The sequence below is a fragment of the Halichoerus grypus genome, chromosome 1, assembly GCF_964656455.1.
Source record: "Halichoerus grypus chromosome 1, mHalGry1.hap1.1, whole genome shotgun sequence".
Classification (NCBI taxonomy): Eukaryota; Metazoa; Chordata; class Mammalia; order Carnivora; family Phocidae; genus Halichoerus; species Halichoerus grypus.
In genome coordinates, this window is record NC_135712.1 from 42,177,898 (window position 1) to 42,193,293 (window position 15,396).

At 36.6% G+C, this 15,396-nt stretch overlaps 1 protein-coding gene across 4 annotated transcripts in view; it reads left to right on the forward strand.

The window, feature by feature from the left end:
* The window catches only part of ARL13B (ARF like GTPase 13B), a 67,138-nt gene that overhangs the window by 12,859 nt on the left and 38,883 nt on the right, over nt 1–15,396 (forward strand). For 2 of the 4 annotated variants that reach the window (XM_036097325.2, XM_078060965.1), the window contains exons 2-3: nt 2,198–2,268; nt 8,503–8,752. The exons of the other annotated variants lie outside the window; for them this stretch is intronic. In XM_036097325.2, coding sequence (XP_035953218.1) covers nt 2,198–2,268; nt 8,503–8,752 — 321 coding nt within the window. The remainder of the gene's footprint in view (nt 1–2,197; nt 2,269–8,502; nt 8,753–15,396) is intronic. 4 annotated transcript variants of the gene reach the window in all.

The following is a 15,396-nucleotide window of genomic DNA, read 5'->3' on the forward strand; positions in this document are numbered from 1 at the left end:
TTCATAATCTGTCATGGTTCTCTTTGGCATTCCCACTGACCCCCCACTGGATGACTAGGGATGGGGTATGGGGATGCTGCTAATTGTGGCTTACTTTATTCTTGCACTGATTCAAGCTTAGATATACTTCCATTTATTCCCCATGGTGGGTATAGACAGTTGAAACTTTTAGAAGACTATGGCTCCTGGATAACAAAAGAAATTAATATGGAGAGTAAATTAACTTCATTCACAAAAGCCAAAGTCCTCACCTACAAGGTCCTCCGTGATCTGGCCTCTGATGTGTTTCTGACTCCCTGTTCTTCTTCCCTGCTCCATTCTCACTGGGTTTTACCACATTGGCTTGCATGCTGATATTAGAACATTCCTGCATGCCCCCACGTTAGTGCCTTTGCTCTAGATATTCTCTTGACCCAGATATTTGCATGACTAACTCCCTCCTTCAAGGCCTTGCTCCGATTTTACTTTCTCAATGAGGACTGCCCATATCACCTACATAAAACTGCAACCCACCTACATAAAACTACATAAAAAATCCCCACTCCCGCCTCCCTTTACCCTGCTTTATTCTATATTTTTTAATAGTATGTAACCACCTTCCAACATAGTTATAATGTACTTAGTTGTTATATTTATTATTATTGTCTCCTGCCACTAACATGTAAGTTTAGTAAGGGAAGAATTTCTGTATCTGTTTTTGTTTGTTTTCTTGTTGTTGTAGTTATTTTAATAAACAGGCGTATCTCGGGATGCCTGGGTGGCTCAGTCAGTTAAGCATCTGCCTTTGGCTCAGGTCATGATCCTGGGGTCCTGGTATCGAGTCCCACATTGGGCTCCTTGCTCAGCGGGAAGCCTGCTTCTCCCTCTTCCACTCCCCCTGCTTGTGCTCTCTCTCTGACAAATAAATAAAAATTCTTAAAAAACAAACAGGTGTATCTCAAATACCTAGAACACTGGTGTCTAGTGTACAGAAGATGGTCAGTAACTATTTGTTTAATAGATGACCAATTTGGCTTTTGCAAGACCAGGTTTGTTCTTCCTCAGCATATGACCCATAACCTGACTGCCTTACACCTTCAACTCTGTCCTTTCTTTTTGTTATATGGATCCTTTGAATACATGTAGAATAAAACAAAAACAAACAGATCCAAGAGAGTCAGGGCTAGAGAGATGAAAGAACACCCCTTCTTAACATCTAAGTTCTGTTTTTTTTTAACCCTTTTTGGGATGATTGTTAGTGAAGAATGACTTGGCAGAAGCCCTGACTGTATCCCATGAGAATGTGGCCCTGTGGCTTTAACATGACAGCCATGTTACGCTCTGGCTTTCTTGCTATATTCCCAAATCTATGGTGTTAATGGATGGTCTTACCTGTTATATTGTGTGATGGCTCAACCTGAACCAGAAATGAGCTCTAGTGGTGGACTGTATTGCCAAGATAATAGGACCATTATAATAGGTTTGTTTCTTTTTACCTATCCCCAGTTTAAGAAGTCTCTAAGAGTTAAGTGATTTAGGTTCTGGTTCTGGCTTTGTAAGCGACTCATTGTCTTCCAACTCTGGGCTTATGTTTCTTCGACTGTAAAATTGAACTAGATTTTTTTTTTTCCTGATTCTGTCAAGTTTAGCTATATCATCAAAAACATTTTAAGCTTTATAATTGTAGGAACCCTATTTCAAAATATGTTAGCACTTAAGTTAATAATCATGTTGTTATACTGTGTTTAAGATTTATACTTGGTAAGGTGCTGCATATCTAAAAACAGGTGAGCACACCAGTAGTGCCTAGAACCTAACAATAATTGTTTTCTTATGTATTTCACAAGAAAACAGATTTGTGATAATCCTTAGCATTCAATTAACTAGAAAATTGAGTCTTTAGCCATGATAAGTAACTCATGGTTAGAATCCTTCTTTCTCTTTCTCTTATTCTTTCTCTACCTTTTGCACAATCTCTTCTACAATTTTTTTTTTTTTCTTTTTTGCTTATAGAACAGAAGGATGACACTTTAAAGGTATTTCTCAACAATTTTGCTTTTGGAATCTATTCTATTTTTGAACTGCCTGGGGTCTAGCAGATTGTCTTATACATAGTAGAAGCTCCTTAAATGTTGCTTGAATGAATGAATTTACTTTTATTTTTTCCCCAATATTGAATTAATTCAGAAAGTGATTTTTAAATTTTTATTATTTTAAGAAAGGTGACCCTTGTGATGGTGGGACTTGATAATGCTGGTAAAACGGCAACGGCAAAGGGAATCCAAGGAGGTAAGTGGAAAATATTTATTATTAAATTATTCTGAATTATTAATTTATGTAAATTGCTTTGTTACATATTTATTTGGTATAGATAGTATACACTCCATTACTTTAAATTCTTAGTATACTTGTGGCTAATATGGTGAATAGACTCTAGCTTAAGAGTACCAGCCAGTTAACATGTTTCAGATTTGAGTAAGTGCAGAGATGCAGAGGATCCTTGAGGTCTTTGATCAGATAAAAGGGATCACATCTGTCTTCTCAGCACAGGAGGGAAAAAGCAAAAAAAGGACATGCCCTGCCTTGAATGATACCCATCTTCCACTTACATTCTCTTGGCCAGAATTTAGTCACAAGGCTACGCCCAAATGAAAGAAAGGTAGAAATGTAGTTAGCCAGCACAACTGTCTTTGTATGTCTTCATTTTTTTTTCAATATTTTTTTCCAACATGATTCAACTTGATTTTTATAGTTATGTTAAAATGAGGGCCTCTTTTTTATCAAAGGGTTTTATGTCATTTATATTGCATCTCATTGAATGTATTTATTTAGTTAGTCTTAATTTAATGCTATGTACTACAAAATAGAAGCAACTGTGCTGGTGAGTTTGTTGTATACCCAGAAGATGTGGCGAAACATCTTACAGGTATGAATTGGGAAAAAACTTAACATACATTTGTTGCTGAGAAAGGATGTTGCAACAAGATATGCATATCAAATAGTCAGGGTGCTTTTATTTATGGAGGCTTAGGAAAGAAAATTAACACCTTGCAAAACTTGCTGTTTTGTCACCTCATATTCTACTATGTAACATTAGATGTAAATTAAGTATTTTGTCTTTGGATTCTTATGAAGTCCTTTTGTACATACCCTTCATGCTATGTCCTAGGTTATAGCCTCATGGAGCACTCATCATCATCATCTAAACCAGAGGTGACAAACTTCTTTTGTACAGAGCCAGATATTAAATATTTTAAACTTTGAGGGTCATGCGGTCTCTTTCCCAACTATACAACCCTGACATAGTGCAAAAGCAGCCATAGACAATATATAAACAAATGAGCATGGCCATGTTCCAATGAAATTTTGTTATGGACACTAAAATTCGATGTGTTATGATATATTGTCTTTTTGATTTTTTTTGTAATTATTTAAAAATATAAAACACAATCATAGCTTGAGGGCCATATAAAAATAGGTAGTGAGCCAGATTTGGCCTGCAGACCGTGACTCCTCATCTAAACATCCCCTTCCATTTCTTCAGTCTTACATTCAGGGGAGCATAATCTAAGAATCAGACCATCTAATCTGTTGTGTGTACTTAGAACATCCTCTTTCCATTAGGATCTTTCTCTTCTGATTTTCACCTCCATATATCCATCAGTTTCTTTTTCTGAGTTTAGAAAATACTCAAGGTGTTACATCATGAACAGAAAGTTAAAGCTGTCTTCAACTTTAAGCTTCCCTCTGGTTCTGTTTTTGTTCTTCATCTTGTTTATTTATTCTTTAGTCTACTCTAGTGACTGATTTCTTACCTTTTTTCTTTTTTAAGGATTCCAGTTATATAGAACTAGATGAAGTTTTCCAATGGAGCTTTTTTATGCCTTTGTATTTGTTTATGCTATTCCCACTTGTCTTACGAGAGAGAATATCTGCTTATCTTTAAAGCAGAGTATCTATATATCTCTAAAGATGGATTTTTGTTATATAGTCTCATTCTTCATGAAGTCTTTTCCACCTCCTGCTACCCTTAGCCATTACCACCACCATCAGTAGACTTGACTACTTCCTCTGCTTTGGCCTATACTTACTTATACCTACTTGTATCACTACTTAAATTACTCCTTCATTCATGTATCTCTTCCACCTTTCCAGACCATAAATTCCCAAAGAGTAGTTTTACTCATTTTGGTGTCCCAGTTCAGCCATGCCTTAGGTGTAATAGGCAACCTTCTTCCAACATTTCTGCCATGGCTTCCACTCTTCAGCTTATTTGTGGCTTGTCTCTGTTTTCCTTTCCTTTCCTTCCCTTTCCCTTTCCCTTTCCCTTTCCCTTTCCCTTTCCGAGATATATGTGCTTCTTTTCTAACTGCAGGGTCTAAATCCACACCCTCAGTGTCTTTCATCTAGAATGTGATAGCTTCCTAATCAAAGTACTTTCCTTACCTTCACCTTTGCTTCTTTCAATCAACTTCTCTTCTTTATGGCTATCAAAGTGATTGCATTAGTTGGATATAGGTTCAGTTGTCCTAACAGAGACCTAAAATAACAGTGGCTTAACAAAATAGAATTTTATTTCTCATAATAGTGCACACTAAAGTAGTGTAGGCGTAGCATAACAGCCCCATGGTGGTAGAGATTCAAGTTCCTTCTCCTATTTTTTTTGCCATTTATAGTGTTCTCCCTTGCCTATCTAGTCCAAGGTGGCTCACTACTGTGCATTTCAGCTGGAAGGAAGAAGTAAAGGGGAAGGGAGGCCATTTTATTTTCTTTTAAGGGCGTGAACTAGAAGCTGCTGTATCAGTTCAATTTAGTGACATTGACTAGAACGGGTGGTATTCTGGAGCTGGCTCCTACTTGCTCTCTTGGCTCATATCAGCTATCTAGAGCCAGTTTGGTACATCTCTTCCCAACGGTGTTTTCAGGTACCTCACAGTAGTTTGAAATTAGCCATAGTGGGAGTAATTATACCATGGAAAATGGCAAACACTGCATATCAAAGCACCCCCAAAGTGGTTAAACATTTAATGCCACAACACAAGCTCATTATCTAGAGTGTGCTCTAACAGCCATCCCTAGCTGCCACAGAGACTGGGGATTGTAGTCTTTATCCTAAATAGGTATGTGCTCAGCTAAAGAATCCAGGATTTTCTGACTATCCAGTGTGTTTCCTAATAGTTTCTAAGAAATGATTGTTATTTGGGTGGCAGAATTTTTCTTCGTGTAAATTGATCCCTAGCTTTGTTGGATATTAACATATCTTCACTATGTTACAGTTATTTGTTTATGTTTCCACTTTTCTCCTCTACGTAAGATTTCTGTAAGATCAGAAGATGGATCTTATTATTGTGTATCTAGGACGTTGCACAGTGCTTAGCATACAATAGATTCTCAATAAATAGTTATTGATTATATATTTTCACTTTATCTTGGGCTTTCTAGAGATTGTCTTAACACATATACTTTACTGAAATCCTCAGGATTGGGGACCATTTGTCTTTGTACCCCTGGTTCTTGTATGATGCCTGATCTTTCTATAATAGGCCCTCAATAAATGGCTACTAGCATGAATGGATGGATAAATACATGGAAGATGGATGTAAGGACAGTAGCTTCAGCTGTCATGGCAGTCTGGTGTTATAATATTGAGCCACTATATACTTTGTGCTAAGTATTAAGGATACAAAGTAGATCCCAGATACTGGGAAGGGACAGGCTATTGTGAGGACCAGCAAGAAGACAGAATATTATGATAGAGCGTGTAGGTGATACTGGCAGTAGGAAGAAATCATCAGAAAGGGTTTATAGGGAAGTTGTATTCAGAACATTTAGTCTTCAGTCTCGAAACACGAGTAGGACCCAGAGGAAAGGCTAGAGAAGTCAGAGAGGAAAGGCGTTTAATGTCTTGACCTAGATTTGAGTCCTTGCTCTGCCTACCATGTAACCTTGAACAAATTACCTGATCTGAATTGGTTTCCTGGGAATGTTGCCATCATTTTATCTGTGCTTACATTGCTCTCCTGCTTGGAATGTTCTTCTCCCTTCTTTATTATAATTATGTAGTTTTTAATCCTTCATTTTTCTTTCATGGCCTTTCTGAAGCCTTTGTATACCATAACTTCTGCCTCCCTTCTCTTTACTGTTTTCCTCTTGAATGCCCTTGGTCTTGGTTTGGGCTGCTGTACCAGTATCTTAATTTAAACAAGTTCTGGAGGCTGGAAGTGTGAAGTCAGGGTGCCAGTATAGTTGGGTTCTTGATGAGGGCCCTCTTCCTGATTTACAGACAACCATCTTCTTGCTGTGTCCTCATGTGGTGCAGAGAGACAGAAAACAAGCTCTCTGTGTCTTCTTATAAGTGTACTAAGCCTCATGACCTCACCCAAAGCTAATTACCTCCCAAAGGCTTCACCTCCAAACACCATCTCATTGGGGATTAGGGTTTCAACATACGAGTTTTGCAGGGGGAGGGGAGCACATGGACACAGGACACAGGCATGCAATCCTCACGCTATCCTCTCCAGAGTTTTTTTCATAGAAATATCAGTTCTTGTGTTATTTCCATTAATAGTATCTGTCTATATTGAACTATATGTTATTTGAGGACAGCAACCCTATCTTATTCATCTTTATATCCTAATGCCTAATGAAGTCCTGTACTGAGTAGGTGTCTGTACGTGTTAGTTTCCTTATCCCTACTCCAGCATTGTTGATTTATTTTCACTGATAATTTCCTGGGAGTACCTCTCAAATCATGCTCAAAGATGGCTGCTTATTTTCACTAAGGAGACCAGTTTTGGTCTGGACTAGATCCGTATTTTTAAATGTCTAGTATAATCCTGTTTTGGGAGTATCATTCTGCTTATATTGCTTCTAAACTTTTTTCTCCTAGATAATGAAGGTCTTAGAAAAATAGGACTTGTAATGTCTCTTTGAACTCTCTAGGGAGCTGTTTAAACTGCACTAAAGTACTTGCTGCCAGGGAGTAGTACCTTGCAAGTCTGTTTCCCAGTCACCCCTAAGCCTAGCAGCAAATGCCTTTCAAACTTACCTCTGTAGTAGCAAATGTTTTGCTGAATGTGGAAATGATAAGACCATCTACACCAGTGTTACTCAGTAGAGCTTTCTGCAATGATAGGAATGTTCTGTATGGGCTAGTAGTAGGATGGGCCACTAGCCAATATGGCTTTGAGCACTTTAAATGTAGATAGTACAGCTGAAGAACTGAAATTTAATTTAATTTTAACTGATTTTAATTTAAAAAGCCTCATGTAGTTTGGGGCCATTGTATTGCCCATGCAGGTGTAAACAAAGTCCATTGGAGTACTGTTTGTTGTGGATTCTGGTGATGAAGAGAGAATGAGACAAACGTGAAGTTTTAACTCTTCTTCATTGCCATCGAGTCACTAGGTTCTGTTAGTCTTTCATGAGTTCTCTCTTTCCATTCTTTCTTCTTTATTTTCATATCTGTCTGAAAAGCAGCCATCACTCTCATTTCTAGCCAGTTCTAGAGACTTTGCAAAGATGTGTCTTAATAAAGTACTACTTTAGTCACCTTAATTATATTACTGGTCTACTGAAATACCTTCCGTGGCTCCCAGTTCTCTCTGCAGAACTCTCTTCAGTCTGCATTCACAATCTTAAGGGTTTGCTCCAACTATGACATTCAACTTGTTTGTACTTTCTTGCCTTTGCTATTTCTTCTGTTACTTAGATCACTCTTACCTAGCTTTTAGGCCTAAAGTCTCAACTCCCAATTCAAGTCTTTCTTGAACCTTAGTTATCTTTTTAATCTTATTGTTATTACCATTCCTTGGCAGTTATGTACACCCGGTACCTTGTTTGTGTTGTCATATCCTTAAGTACAGAAAATTTCAATTTTAAATTTATGAGAACATCCAAAACATGTTCCTGTAGAAATAATGAAATCTACTCTATATTTGCAAGCTGACTTGAGAAGTTTCTTTATTCCAATTATAGCTTTAATTCAGTAATTAAAAAAGCACAGTCTACTCCTCATAGCTTCTCCCATTTTTTGGTTCTTCTCAACTATTCTCTAAATACTCAGCTTTTCTTTATAACTTCACAGAGGTTGTAATGGTCCCTGAGGATGGCTGTGGTGTTGAAGGGTTAAAATTTTTATTATTTGTAACTTGGAGAGTCAATAGCCTTAAAGGCAAGAGTTCATTCATTTATTCATTCTACAGATATTTATTAAGTACCTGTTATGGGGTAGACATTATTCTAGGAGCTGGGGTTATGTTAATATAAAACAAAAAAACAAAAACCAGAAATTTTTATCTGCATGGAGCATAAATTCTAGTTGGATATTTTGTAATATCTACCCTTCCCCCAAACCAGTATACTTAGATATAAAGCTTAGTGTGTAAGCAAGTAATAAACATTCCATTTAGTACTAAATTATGATGAAAAACACTTTATGTCATTTAAGTTGTGAAGTTAGATTAATGTTACTAATTTAAGCCTAACGGTTTTTTTTTTTTTTTTTTGTATCATTTGAAACAGAGTATCCTGAGGATGTAGCTCCTACTGTTGGCTTTTCCAAAATTGACCTTAGACAAGGAAAGTTTGAAGTCACCATCTTTGACTTGGGAGGTGGAAAAAGAATTCGGGGAATCTGGAAGAATTACTATGCTGAGTCCTATGGAGTAATATTTGTTGTGGATTCCAGCGATGAAGAGAGAATGGAAGAGACAAAAGAGACAATGTCGGAAGTGCTAAGACATCCTAGGATATCGGGAAAGCCTATACTGGTGTAAGTAACGTTGGTGTCATGGTAAATGCAGAAGCAGTGGCGTTAGCCAATAAAGAAATTTACCTAAATTACAAAATAAGCTAAATAAGCAAATAAGCTAAAATTGTCACATCCTAATATAATAAAACGTGATTAACTGGGGATTGTTAATATAGTGAGGCCTTGTTATGTTCTCCATAGGGATTAAGGATTGAGGCTGTATTATGAAGAAGAGTTATACTCAGATCTTCTGGGTATTCAAATACAAACTCTTTGTTTTATTTGATAATTTACTTTTTATAAGATTCTGCATTTTGAAATGGCCTATTAACAAGGTTCTAGAATGTTTTTCAATTTTTTCCCTCTTTTAATAACTTACGTTTTGCATTTTTCTTGTTTTTCTTGAAGAGTATTCTTATTTGGAAGTTATTTAAAACGTTTATTCTTCTAATGCCACAGTGATTTCTAAATTTTTATTTCTGTATTTCCAAATTGAATGTGTGATCTGTGTTGTTATCAACTTAGTCATGTGTTCATATCATTTTGTTGGGCTGCCTAAACATTTTTTAAAAAGTGACAAAGGACTTTTACACCACCTGCCCTCACAGCCTTTCTGCATGTAAACACCAGATGGTGCTATAACTATAAGACATAGAAAAGTGAAAGTCCTTTAAATTGCTCTTAAAATCATAGTGAGCTAAATGTGTGCTCTTGCCTTCTTGTCCCTTTTTCCTCATGCTTGTTTCATTACTGAGGATTAAAAAAAAAAACCAACCAGCTTATCATGTGGTTAAATGAGAAATTGTAAGCAGAGTTTCTCAGTGGTCCTCAGTAGTAAATGAACATTTCTAAATGAGGCAGTTTGGAAGCTCTGATTACAGAACGTAAGACTTTATGGCATCATTTATTAGTACGGGTTATATGGCTTAATTTTTTATTTATTTAACCAATTAGTGAAGTTATTTTATTTGTGTAATCAATTCTCATCTTTATTGAATCTGAAGGAAAGTTTAATAGACATATGTACAAAGAATGAACTATGTTGAACCCCATAGGCTAAGATAGTTTCTAAACATTTAAGCAAAGAACCAGTGACTTCTAAAGTAAAAAGTGTCAATGACTGAGATGACTGATGCTCATGTGTAAAATAATTGTGTGTTCATTTTTTAACCTAATAGTCATTTATTTAATTTATTCTTTCATTCATTCATTCATGTGTTAATTCAGCAAATATTTATTGTGCATCCACTATGTCCTAGGCATTGTTCTGGTAATGGGGATACATTTGGAAACAAAAACAATATAAATCCATATATGACCTCAGAAGCGTACATTCTAGGGGGTGACATACACAATAACTGTAATAATTAAGTTATATTGTACATTAAGTGATAAGTATATTGAAAAATACAGGTAAAATATCTGGGATCCTATGGTGGTGGTATAACAGGGGTATGTTACTCTTATAATTAGGATAATCATAGTAGGTTTTATTGAGGAGATGACACTTGAGGGGAGAGAGGCAGTCATGCAGATGTATGTGGAAAAATCACGAGGCAGGAGCGTGCAGTTCCTAAGTGACTACAGTTAGCACTGAGTAATGAAATACGGTCAGCAAGAGACCTGCTGTCCGTTCTCTCACCTCTCTCACCTAGTAGATTTTTGGAATAGAGGGGGAACAAAACTCTGGAAAAGCACCAACTAGGGGGTTGCTTCACCATTATAATTTCGTAGTCACTGAGATCTCACAAAGACATGAGAATTAATAATGGATACTATAATTTGCTTGTGAAGTATAGGATGGCTTGCCATTTGACCAGTTTTTCCCAAGGGAATTTTACAACCAAAGGATTTTTTTTTAATAAAGGTAAACTGCTTTTTGAAATGAGTGTGCTTCAAAAATACACAAAATGTACATATTCTTAATAAATTTAGTACACGTAGGGAAGAGTGAGTTAAAAAATGTTGATCGACCACGCAATGCCAATCACTGCTAACATTTTGATGAATTTCCTATGCATCTTTTTGCAAAATTTGTAATGTATACAGTTGTGTATAATACATAAAATTTTGTATGCCATCTTTTCTTATTAAAAAAAATACATATATTAATTAATTTATTTGTTTTTAAGTAAACTCTCATGACCCTGAGATCAAGAGTCATATGCTCTTCTGACTGAGCCAGCCAGGGGCCCCTGTACCCCCACTTCTTTTTTATATGTTTCTAAATCCCTCTTAAATACCTATACAAAACCCGTATTTGGAAATTCTCCTGTTTACCTTTTTCTCTCTGACTGACCAGTAATTTCTCTTATTGATGTTACTGTCTTAATATCCTTTGAGTCTCTACTTCTCTGTAATCCCCTCTGTAATCCCTCTGCACTTCTCACCTGTGTTTCTGAGAGCAACAGTGTCCTAAGCAGTCTCCCTACAGTCTTGCCCATCCTCCAAGCTCCCTCTACATTGCTAGCAGGAGTCTTTTTCTTAATTTGATGTTTTTCCAATTTACAAAATTTGATGTTTTACCAAAAAACTTGATGTTTTACAAAAACGGTACATGCTTTCACAAGTGAAACAATGCTAGTATATATAAAGAATATGAGAGCTCTTTAAAATACACTTTTGATCATTTTACAGTTCATCTGCTTAGTCATTCAGGTTGCCTTCACTGCTCCATGCAGATAAATTCTGTTTAACTGATACAACCCTAGTCCGTAATAGGTATGGCATTGAATACTCCACTAGGTAATAAGTGGGAAGGGCCTCTGGCAGAACCCTGCTAAGCTCAGTGCTAGGACCTGGTGGGTTGTGGAGACGGAGGGGGAGGGTATGTGAATTAGGCAGGCTACAGTGCTCCTTGTTGCACTCAGCTGCTTCCTTCCAGCCCACAAATATCTGGACCTATCATGGGCAGAATTCAATGACAGCATCTAATTTCTTCTGTTCATCTGTGTCTGAGCCTAAATTAGCTGATTTAGGACCCAAAGAACCTCTCAGAACTCACTGCAATACCTAGATAACTTCCTCTTCCCAGCCTCTAATGATGAAAAACAGCGAACAATATAAAACTTCTGAGAAGATTCAGCCATTCAACAGAAATAAACCTGAAAAATTAGAATATTGTCTATAATCACAAAATTACAAATTGATGGAGCTGGGATTCATTCATGCTCTGGGAAGCAAAGTTAGGTGCCCACAGTAGCGGGTCCTGGGGCCGTCTCTGGCTTGGCCTGACTTGCTCTTACACACCAGCCTGATGGCATGTGTCACTGCAAATGAAGCCTCAGCCAAATTTCACTTCATGTCAGACTTGAGGGCTCTCTTGAAAGGTCAGAATCATAGAACATTACTAGTCTTCTGTGTTTTATTAGCTCAGAAAGTCTTTTTTACCATTCTATAGCATTTACTACTTAATGAGCATTACTACTTAAATATTTTGATTAAAATCTCTAAAATAGTGGTGAAAAGTTGAAAAACCATGGGTTTAAAGAGAAGATGGAGAGTCTGGAACCTGGATTCTAAGAGCTGATGTAAATTTGTTTATGACCCTGGCAAGTAACTCTACTTCTTTGGACTTAGTGGTTAAATGCCTCTTCTATATTAAAAGTAGCTGTAAAATATTGTAATTCTTTTTTTGTATTCAGCTACATATAATCATGCGAACCATACTATAGGGTATTGTAAGAACCCATTTCAGTAAAAAAGTAAAAGTGATTAAAGAGTTAAAATAGATGCTATTCAAAGTTCCTGCTCTGTAATCATGTTAACCTATTTATTTACCTAGAAAGTGTTCCTTTTACTCTCTTAGCTACAATAGAGATTAACCTATACTCTGATTAAGGTATGAATTATATTATCTGCCCTTATGTAACCCCTCCATACTCTTGCTTTAACAATTTATAACCTAATTTTTAAAAAACTAAAATTAGATACTCTGGACAGATACTTTTCCAATAGAAAAAGTAAACAACTTTTGCAGTTGTATCAATAGCACTGGAATCAACATAATCCCCAATTTCTTTTTTAGTTGAAATATAGTTAACATATAATATTAGTTTCAGGTGTACAACATAGTGATTCAACAATTATATATACATTACAAAATGCTCACCATGGTAGGTGTAGTTACCATCTGTCACCGTACAGTTACTACAATATTATTGACTCCATTACTATGCTGTACTTTTCTTTCCCATGACTTATTTTATAGCTGGAATTTTTAACCTCTTAATCCCCTGTACCTCTTTCACAATCCTCCCACCCCCTTTCCAGCAGTAAGCCCAAATTTCAAGCTCAACACCCACCATTTTTCATAAATAATATAAGGCACTATTTGTTGATTACTTCTGGAAAAGATTGAGCTGAAGCTTTCCTTTTTTATGGTTGAATCTCCTAATACTTAAAACTGGGATAACTCTGGAGATCCAAGGCTAAAATTTCCTCCCAGGATAATAACAATTCTCCTTGTGTTAGCACATTTGTACTCTTGGAATGATGCCACTTTCTCATTACATACTGTCTGTTTTTCTGTGGAGTTATATGACCTAACTTTGGGCCAAACATTGCGAATTAGATGATTTGCAACAAAAGTAATATAGAGGAGTTTCACTCAGGGAAGAAAACATAATATCTCTGATATGATCTTACTAGGTGTTATGAACATTTCAATAAAAAAGAATTTTTTGACCCAGAGATGTTTGCACCTATGATGGCCTCCCAGGACCCTCTGAAATCACAGACACAATCCTGAGTGCATGTGCATTTTTCCTTGGGAGCAGATCCTAACTCTCATCAAATTCCTAAAGGATTTCATGACCAAAAAGGTTAAAAACCATGGCAGTGAGTTTCCATATTAGGAGAAACAATAACCAGGGTTTTATTATTACTTTTCCAATAGAAGATTTTTGTCTCCAGCCTTTATATGCCTACTTGAGTCACCTTTTTTCTAGACAGTATTATAGGAAAACGTTAGTTTGCAAATTTCTTTGAGTCATATTCTTTACTATAAGTGCTTAGAAGTTAACTAAGTTTACGAATTATCCTAATACTGTCATTAGAATTTGAGGAAAATGCACTTATACCAAGTAAGACCTTTAAATAATAAATAGGAGAACCTGGGCCCTTTTTAGATTGTTAGAAACTCGTAAGTATGCAGATATGGACTCCCTATGTCATTTAATCCCTTCGTCCTTAGATATAGTGGTATGTCCTTTAACTTACTATTTTTACCATCTGAAAACCCTGCTCACTGTATGTATAGGGTCCATTGGCTTAAGATTTCTCTTCTTGGCAGTGGAACCTTACCAAGCTGTCATCTTCATCAACCTTATTTAGTTATGTTGTTGATTCACCTCAGAACTTCCTTACTGAAGTCTTTTGTCTCTACTGGCATCAACTTCACTCTTAGCAGCTGTATTTCATAGTGAAGCTTCTCAGCTAGTTGACCTCCTAGGTAATTTCTGCATAAGGAACCTTCAGAAGTTGCCATCCTTCCCTTCCCCACCCAAACACACTTTATATAAAAACAATACAACAGAGAGAAACCTGTTGGTAGTGTTATTAGCAAGATGTTTTCTGGGGACCATCTGCATATCAGCATCAGCCCAGACCTTTTAAATTTTTGAGGGTGGGGCCAGGAAATGCTTCTGGCTTTTTTCCACAGGTTCTCCAATCATTCTGATGCATAGCAAAAGTTGAGAACGACTGGTATAGGGGAAAGCATGGGCTTTGGAGTCAAGACAGGCTTTGGGCAGCTTACTTGCTCTTTCTGAGCTTCCATGTCTGCACTTGTAAATAAGGATTTTAGTATCTGTGTTGTCATGTGAATTTCAAATGATGCATTTAAAGCAGCTAGTGCAGTGCTTTATTAGTGTTCTGTAAATGTAATGATGGATATGAGTAGGTATTGTTGATGATACGCTGTGCCTGGATGGAGATGGTTTAGGAGAGCAAGTTTTAAAGTGTCTCATCATATGAATTCAGGCTATGTGAAGCTTTTGACTACAGAAAATGACATAATTTAGTAGGTGAGAATATGAGCCCAAGTGCTCATAGTAATTTTACCGGTAGATTTCCTAATATTATACCTCTAATGCTTAGTAATTTTTTCTCTTTAAGGTAGTGATTTTAACAAAAAAAAAATTACCGTTAGTGCCTATTGAGTGTGTAAATAAAATATATACAAAATGTTCAACTAATTAAGAATCCTGTTGTTTTTGTTGCTTAGGTTAGGGTTTTTTTTTTTTTTTTTAAGATTTTATTTATTTGAAGTAGAGAAGGAGAGAGAGCATGAGCAGGGGGAGGGACAGAGGGAGAGGGAGAAACAGACTCACTGCTGAGCAGAGAACCTGACACGGGGCTCAATCGCAGGACCCTGAGATCATGCCCTGAGCTGAAGGCAGACCCTTTAACCGACTGAGCCACCCAGGCACCCCTCTTTTTTTTTTTTTTTTAAGATTTGATTTTTAACTAATCTCTACACCCAACATAAGGCTTGAACTCACAACCCCAAGATCAAGAGTCGCATGCTCCGCAGACTGAGCCAGCCAACTGGGTGCCCCAGAGTGATTCTAGTTGGTTTTAAAATATAACAATGAAAATTATATGTGATACATGTGAGGTACTGCTTTGCTAGAATCTTTCTGTGCTTAAGTCTTGCTTTAAAA